Source organism: Takifugu flavidus, unplaced genomic scaffold, assembly GCF_003711565.1.
Source record: "Takifugu flavidus isolate HTHZ2018 unplaced genomic scaffold, ASM371156v2 ctg1034, whole genome shotgun sequence".
NCBI lineage: Eukaryota > Metazoa > Chordata > Actinopteri > Tetraodontiformes > Tetraodontidae > Takifugu > Takifugu flavidus.
The window spans coordinates 670-9,711 of NW_026621799.1; the positions used below are offsets into that span (position 1 = coordinate 670).

Below are 9,042 nucleotides of genomic sequence, written 5' to 3' on the forward strand. Positions count from 1 at the left end.
CATTACATAATTATATACACATCATGTAAAGAAATACCAAGTAATATACCATACCATTCATACGTTACCATACGTACAGCCATGTTTTTAGACTATGATGCAAAACACTTAAAGTTTTGACTTGTTTTAAAATAATCCTGTACTTATATATTTTGTCATGCAGTCAATCTTCTTCTAAAATAAGATTCAAATAAAGTTACAGCCCTTTATTGTCTAAAATGTCCAAATGTGTTTTTTGTAAGACAGTCAGAATCTTTTTTTTTTTTAATTGTGCTGCAGCTATGACGGCAATACTTGTACATACTTGCATGGTGGGCTTGACTTTTCCCCTTCTGTCTTGGTGGTTTCAAACAGGAAGTCTTTGCTGTGTCTTAACACACAGCAGTCAAACTACATCGCTTCACTCTCTTGACCTTGGCATTCAAAGACTAGTGTAAGGAAAATGACATTGCTGTAATGTTAATGTGATCCCCATTGCAGTCACATCAACAAATCTTCTTGTCAATAGTGTTATTTCTGTTTGTATTAAGCACATTTATCCATCGAATTGTCTGTATGCAAACATTTTTAGATTAGATTATATTTAGATTATAATGACACATTCACTTGAGTACATACATTTTGTTTAATATATAGGTTAATAGTGGACTAATTCATGATTTTATAGGCTTAAAAAAACACAATATTCCAGTTCCTCTGATATACTCCGTATTGATTCTATCCATGTGCAACAGAGAGTGCTTACATCTTCATCAGTTCCTCCTCCAGCTTCTCTTGCTGTCTTCTCCTCAGGGCCACTGTCTATGGGCCAGGGCCACCTATGCGGTGTTGCTCTGACTTTCCTGTTTTGAATTGTACCTATCTGGGCATTCATCCAGGGTGTCGTGGCATGATCAACTTTTGGCTCATCACTAGTTCTCCACTGGGGTCACCCAAGGATCGGTGCCGGGGCTGCTGCTCTTTGCCATATACGCAACATTGCTCAGGCAAATCATCCCATGGTCTCCCATGGTGTTTTATACCACTGCTTTCCACATGGCACCCAGTTCTGCGTCTCATTTTCCCCAGACTAACCCTCCGGCTCAGACTAGATCTCACCATGTTGCTCAGACATATCCGCATGGATGCAGGGCCACCACCTTCAACTTAACCATGGTGAAAATGAGCTCCTTCTTTCCTTGGCAAAACTATCCATTCATAAAAACATAGATCACAAAATTGGCCCCTGCCTGTTATCGAGGCTGTTTGAAACCTTGGAGTCATGATTGTTGATCATCTGAGGTTTTGTGATCATGTAGCATCAGTCTCCCTGTCATCCCGTCACTTTGCCATATCCAACCTCAGAAAAACCAGGCCATTAAACCTACAAATGCTGATACAAGTCATGGTGATCTCCCATATTTCCACCAATTCAGATAGTCCAACGAAAGCAGGCCCATGCCACCTCACTGCTGATAGAGGTCTACTGTACCTGCCCACATTAAGATCATGTCATTCATGCTGACCGACAGACTAATACCTGAATCTGCTCCCTCTTACGTGCACAATCTTGTTTTCCCATGCTACCCCTCGTTGCTGCATCATTTTCCAAAAGCTGTCTGTCATAATAATTAGTGAGCATTCACTGGATGCATTACTGCAACATGAAAAAAATAAAAAAGAATGATTGCTGGTTGGTTGGTTGGCTGGTTGTTGTTGATTGGTTAGAAATGATGCACATTATAACTCAACTCAAATTGAATTCTATTTATATATGAAGCAAAATCCTATTCTTAAGGGGATTCCAAAGTTTTTTCTTGTGGGTTTTTTTAACCTTTAAATCTTCCTTTAATTTCCCCAACATCAATTTTATCAAGCAAATCTGACATTACAAGTGATCGTGTTTCCTGTATCTCACACCCTCGAGTCATCTCCGGCTGCCCAATCAGATACAAGTGCAGCATTTATCAGTTTAAAAAGGACCAGTCTTCTCTTCACTCAGCCCAAAACTTGGAGCAAGATGACATCTGCAAAGTTGATTTTCTGGCTGATATGTTTGGAGAAATTTGGTGAGGATTTCTTTTTTGTTTGTATTTTGTTTATCTATGGCATCATTTGCAAAATTCTAGATTTAAACATTAAACGGTGTTCATTTCTAATTATATTTTGTTTTTAGCTCAGACAGCTACGATGGAAGTTTCTCAATCTTTGAATTGGAAGACCAATTATAACTTGGTCAAACCTGGACAGAACCTGACTTTGCCGTGTCTTCACAGAAGTGATGTTTCTACCCAGATCTCTTGGTTTAAAGAAACTCTGGGAGAGAAGCCGATTCTGCTCGGTACATACTGGATATTAAGGAATCGTTGTAGCTGTGTTAATGACTCCAATCCACGTTTCCAACTACATGCTGGTAAAAAAGGAGCTAATCTGACAATAACAGATTTGAAGTTATCAGACTCAGCCACCTATTACTGTGTAAATCAGTATTTATCAGTATTTGACTTTACAGAAGGTTATAATGTCATTGTAGAGGGTTCAGGGTTGACCATAGATCAGTCAGCATCACAGTCTATCCAAGCAGAAGGTTCTGTGATGCTGAATTGTACAGTCCATACTGGGTGGACTTGTGATGGGGATCACACTGTTTACTGGTTCAGAAACTCTGGACAATCTCAACTGGGACTCATGTACAGCCATACAGGCGGGAATAAGCAGTGTGAGAGGAAAACCAACACCTGTTTCTACAGCTTCTCCATGAAGAACCTGAACACTTCTCAGACTGGGACCTACTATTGTGCTGTTGCAGCATGTGGACACATTCTGTTTGGAAATGGAACCAAGCTGGTGTTTGAGGGTGAGTGAGTTTGAAATTATTTTATTCAAAAGCTGTTAAAGTGCTATTTTATGTGCAGATTGTTTCCATACGCCTGTAAAAATAATAAAGCCAACATGACCTCAGTGTTAAAAAAAAAATCCAAAATGTAACTTAATTTCTTAATTGCTCTATGTTTAAACACATAGAGCAATTTATAGCAACATGAACCTTAAGTTCTAAGTTCATACAGTCATAAAATGTATGCTGTTTGAATTTTACACCACAGCAGCACATTAAAAACATTTGTGGTCAAAGTATAACTTTAACTCATATTTTTGTTATGTCAGTATAGATTCTCTTTAAATACTGTTTTTATAAAATAATGTGTGAATGGTGATGCCTGTAGTTTCGCTGAATTAGAAAATAATGACATCATAACTGCCGTGATATAAAGTGAGAAGACAAATATGTGTAAAGACCTAAATAATTATCTGAAACAGTATCGCGGATATCACAATTTCTGATGCCTCTCATTACAGATGAAGGAAAATATCTTGTTTTGGTGTATTTCCTCAGTGCGACCTGGATATTTACCATCATCGTGGTTATTTTATTAACCATTTCAGTTTATATGACGAAAAAGAGAAACAGCCAACACTCTCTGGGTAACTGATGTAATATATTTGAATATTCTTAAAATAATATAAATGAATATTACAGTCACAGCTGCAATTATAAAGGTGATTATTACACGTCCGGTCTGCTTTTAGATAGTAATTTTACATTTCTAACATTCCATTTTATTTTTCAGAATTGCATGTAAGACTCTCACCTCTGTCCAAACCAAAGGTATTTTCTATTAGTCAGAATAAAGTCGTTCATTAAATATTCAAAAGCACTGAGTTCATTGTTGTCATTTACAGGATTGTCCAGATGCAGATGGTTCTGTTTTGTGGAAGAAGAAGATGAACAGAGAACATACCTGGACTGAATGTGTTTACTTCAGTGTAAAGCAGTAGAATAGAAAAATGTTTTATGTTTAAGTTTTATTTCTGAGTTGCAAATACCTGAACAAAAGCTTTGTGTGGACATATTGTAGCCAAACTAGGAATTTGACAATGATTACTTGGTTTTAGATTATGAACCTCAAAAACAATTATTTAATTGGCTTAAACTTGCAATAAAAGTCCATTCCACCTCAACTCATTGGTTTCAGAGCCTGGGTACTTGAGAAAAACTTATTCAACAGAACTGGTGGTTGGAGTAAATCGCTAACTGTACTTGTTCAAGCTCTACTGCCTGTTCTTCTTCACCATGGAACTGAAACCTTGACTTCTGTCTGCTGCTGTGTTCATCTATAGATGATAAACACACTCAGTTCTCAGTTTACTTCCTTGGTGCATCATCATTCAGCACCTTTCTGGTAGAGTATCTGGCTTTCTCGGTGTGCATGATGAACAGTCACAGCTGCAATTATAAAGGTGTGATTAATTACACTTCTGGGCTTATTTTAGAGGGTAATTTTACATTTCTAACATTCCATTTTATTTTTCAGAATCACATGTAAGACTCACCTCTATTCAAACCAAAGGTATTTTTTTATTGTCAGAATAAAGTCGTTCATTAAATATTCGAAAGGCACTGAGTTCATTGTTGTCATTTACAGGATTGTCCAGATGCAGATGGTTCTGTTTTGTGGAAGAAGAAGATGAACAGAGAATATACCTGGACTGAATGTGTTTACTTCAGTGTAAAGCAGTACAATAGAAAAATGACCATTTTCAACAATTTTAAATATCTTGTAGTTTCAGAAAACTCACAAAATAGAAAAGGCTCTTCTGTGGTTGATTTATAGATATTTGATTTATTGTGTACATTCTACATTGTTCAGGATGATCAGATCCTTGGTACAATAAAGGAGGAAATAACCAACACACACTTGATTGTCTTGTCCTCCAACTACCAACGAATCATGGTGGAGGAGCTTAAGTGTCCTCAACGTCCCAGAATCTGTTTTGTCTTAATTTGCCCCTCATAAGGCCTCCAATGGGAAAGGGGTAATAGGTGGAGGGCCAGATAAAGCACAGATCTCAAAGACATTATCAATTAGGAACAGCATATCCCACTTAGTGACCAGGGGGCCTAGGCCTGTGGTTGGAGCAGATTTGTGTGCGACCAATGGCTGGGACTTTGTCTATGGGCCCAGATCGTCCAAACATAAAACAGAGACATGAGTCTGTCTTGCAGCAGGGTCTGGGGCCATATGCATTAGGTGATAGGCCATGGCAGGGACACACAAGGATAAAAAAAGACCTCAAGGAAATCCTCAGCAGAAAGAAAAGTTCCTTTTTCACATGCTCTGATTCTGAGAAGAAGGAAGTCAATAGAGAAGTTAAGCATGACATGAAAGCAGCCAAGCTATCGTACAAACCACCCCTTTTACACATGGTCCTGCTGTATCTGCTGTCAGTATCTGCCACAGGCTGTATCTCCCAGGGCTTTATTTCCCCAGGTTTCTGATTGGTGCAACAACTGACTGGAGCTAAATGTCACTAAAACCAAGAGATTGGTGGTGACTTTCCAACAAGCACTTGCAGCTGTTGAATGTTTCTTATTTTACAAAAAAATATCCTTAAAGTTGAAAAAGACTGTAAATAATCCAGAATGCGCAGCTGTTAATTTAGTGTGGCACTTTAGTTTAGACACCCTAGGTGTTAGGGTGTTAGCTTACACACCCCCACACATGTGACACTATGCAGTAGAAACAAAACCACAACATCAGTTACTGCTCGACCTGTTTGCTGTCTGTTTTTACATTTGAAATGATATTTCTTTTCTTTCTTTCTTCTTCTTCTTGGAATAAAACATTACATAATTATACACATCATGTAAAGAAATATCAAGTAATATACCATACCATTCATACGTTACCATACGTACAGCCATGTTTTTAGACTATGATGCAAAACACTTAAAGTTTTGACGTGTTTAAAAATAATCCTGTACTTATATATTTTGTCCTGCAGTCAATCTTCTTCTAAAATAAGATTCAAATAAAGTTGCAGCCCTTTATTGTCTAAAATGTCCAAATGGATTTTTTGTAACACAGTCAGAATCTTTTTTGGGCTTGACTTTTCCCCTTCTGTCTTGGTGGTTTCAAACAGGAAGTCTTTGCTGTGTCTTAACACACAGCAGTCAAACTACATCGCTTCACTCTCTTGACCTTGGCATTCAAAGACAACTAGTGTAAGGAAAATGACATTGCTGTAATGTTAATGTGATCCCCATTGCAGTCACATCAACACATCTTCTTGTCAATAGTGTTATTTCTGTTTGTATTAAGCACATTTATCCATCGAATGTCTGTATGCAAACATTTTTAGATTAGATTATATTTTAGATTATAATGACACATTCACTTGAGTACATACATTTTGTTTAATATATAGGTTAATAAGTGGACTAATTCATGATTTTATAGGCTTACAAAAACACAATATTCCAGTTCCTCTGATATACTCCGTGTTGATTCTATCCATGTGCAACAGAGAGTGCTTACATCTTCATCAGTTCCTCCTCCAGCTTCTCTTGCTGTCTTCTCCTCAGGTCACTGTCTATGGGCCAGGGCCACCTATGTGGTTGTAACCCTGGTTTACAAAGCCTCATACAATAAAAGCATGTTAATAAAATAAAACAGCTAATAAGAAATACATTGTGATAGACAAATGGATTAAGATGGTTAAAAATCATTAAAATTGTATGTTTCATGATACGGTGTCTAGGTAAGAGTTAAAGGTTTGTAAATTCATTGTGATTCCATTTTTTTGTTTGACGATTTGAAATTTGTGTTTAGACTCTTATTTTGAAGGGTTGTGCTGACGTGGACCAGGTGACTAGCCACAGCCAATCGGGTTGTTTTGACCTTTCCACTGCACCTGAATTGGAGACGAGCAACGATCTTCACAGAGCCGCTGATTGGGATAGAAAAAAGAGAAAAGAGTGAAAAAAAAAGAGTTGAACTGGAGTTGTTTCCGTGCTTCGAGGAGGTTTTTTTTTTTAAAGAGTGGACCAGAAACCATCGGAGAGTTGGAATCCACGTGCGTAATACAAGATGGCGAGCCACCCATGGAGACCGCGATGACCCAGAACCACGTGCATCACGCAGAAGCAAAGCCCCCTGCTTCATCAGAACTGGTAGGATTTGCCCACATCTCTCTGCAAAAGTGCAGAAGACTTCCATAGACTCTTAATTAAAGGTTCAGGACAATAAAAGGATTTTTTTTCCCCGTTTAATTACATTTTTTTAAGAAAAAAGCATTTATTTTTGGAAACAAATTGTTCAGTCTTTTGCTGAATTATTTTGAGTTTAAATTTTACTATGATGTTTTTGGTTATTCAGCCTTGTGAGTACTTGTGAGGGTATTGTCCCAAGTGTAACTGGTTTGTTGGTATAAATAACAAAATGTGAGAAATGGTTGTAACTTAAAAAAGGAAAAGAAAAGAAGAACCCAAAAAAGGATTGAAACTACAAACTTGAACAAAAAGGGAAGAATATTTCATTTTTTTTTTTGAAAGTGATATCAAAAGCCTGTCAATTGTATGTCAACTGTATGTTTGATGTTTTTTCTGTCTGTTTCATTCAAATAATATGCCGGCAATTTAAACTTATTTTCTGGTCTGTGGTTATTGTTACTACATTTAAATCATTCACTGCTCCAGTAGTCGAACCTATCTGGTCCATGGTAACTGTAGCTGACTAAAAAGTGCTACATGGTGTTGCTCTGACTTTCCTGTTTTGAATTGTACCTATCTGGGCATTCATTCAGGGTGTCGTGGTATGATCAACTTTTGGCTCATCACTAGTTCTCCACTGGGGTCACCCAAGGATCGGTGCCGGGGCTGCTGCTCTTTACCATATACGCAACATTGCTCAGGCAAATCATCCCATGGTCTCCCATGGTGTTTTATACCATTGCTTTCCACATGGCACCCAGTTCTGCGTCTCATTTTCCCCAGACTAACCCTCCGGCTCAGACTAGATCTCACCATGTCTCTCAGACATATCCGCATGGATGCAGGGCCACCACCTTCAACTTAACCATGGTGAAAATGAGCTCCTTCTTTCCTTGGCAAAACTATCCATTCATCAAAACATAGATCACAAAATTGGCCCCTGCCTGTTATCGAGGCTGTTTGAAACCTTGGAGTCATGATTGTTGATCATCTGAGGTTTTGTGATCATGTAGCATCAGTCTCCCTGTCATCCCGTCACTTTGCCATATCCAACCTCAGAAAAACCAGACCATTAAACCTACAAATGCTGATACAAGTCATGGTGATCTCCCATATTTCCACCAATTCAGATAGTCCAACGAAAGCAGGCCCATGCCACCTCACTGCTGATAGAGGTCTACTGTACCTGCCCACATTAAGATCATGTCATTCATGCTGACCAACAGACTAATACCGGAATCTGCTCCCTCTTACGTGAACAATCTTGTTTGAGCCCATGCTACCCCTCGTTGCTGCATCATTTTCCAAAAGCTGTCTGACATAATAATTAGTGAGCATTTACTGGATGCATTACTGCAACATGAAAAAAATAAAAAAGAATGATTGCTGGTTGGTTGGTTGGTTGGTTAGAAATGATGCACATTATAACTCAACTCAAAAACATCAATTTTATCAAGCAAATCTGACATTAGAAGTGATCGTGTTTCCTGTATCTCACACCCTCGAGTCATCTCCGGCTGCCCAATCAGATACAAGTGCAGCATTTATCAGTTTAAAAAGGACCAGTCTTCTCTTCACTCAGCCCAAAACTTCGAGCAAGATGACATCTGCAAAGTTGATCTTCTGGCTGATATGTTTGGAGAAATTTGGTGAGGATTTCTTTTTTGTTTGTATTTTGTTTATTTATGGCATCATTTGCAAAATTCTAGATTTAAACATTGAACGGTATTCATTTCTAATTGTATTTCGTTTTTAGCTCAGACAGCTACAATGGAATTTTCTCCATCTTTGAATTGGAAGACCAATTATATCTTGGTCAAACCTGGACAGAACCTGACTTTGCCGTGTCTTCACAGAGGTGATGTTTCTACCAAGATCTCTTGGTTTAAAGAAACTCTGGGAGAGAAGCCGATTCTGATCTGTACATACGGGATATCAAGCGAAGATTGGAAATTTGTTAATGACTTCAAAACCAATCCACGCTTCCAACTACATCCTGGTAACAAAGGAGC

At 38.1% G+C, this 9,042-nt stretch overlaps 1 protein-coding gene across 2 annotated transcripts; it reads left to right on the forward strand.

Annotated features, from left to right (window-relative positions):
• The first annotated feature begins 1,579 nt into the window (after window positions 1-1,579).
• LOC130519635 (uncharacterized) lies at window positions 1,580-4,731 on the forward strand. 2 transcript variants are annotated; one of them, XM_057023160.1, is made up of 7 exons: window positions 1,580-2,048; window positions 2,156-2,836; window positions 3,337-3,462; window positions 3,609-3,646; window positions 3,721-4,278; window positions 4,353-4,388; window positions 4,464-4,731. In XM_057023160.1, exons 1-5 carry the CDS (start codon window positions 2,000-2,002, stop codon window positions 3,814-3,816), a joined length of 990 nt encoding a protein of 329 aa, XP_056879140.1. In that variant the 5' UTR covers window positions 1,580-1,999; the 3' UTR covers window positions 3,817-4,278; window positions 4,353-4,388; window positions 4,464-4,731. The 2 variants fall into 2 exon arrangements, with proteins under 2 accessions (XP_056879140.1, XP_056879139.1); XM_057023159.1 differs by having other exon boundaries at window positions 3,721-4,388.
• The last annotated feature ends 4,311 nt before the right edge of the window (window positions 4,732-9,042 follow it).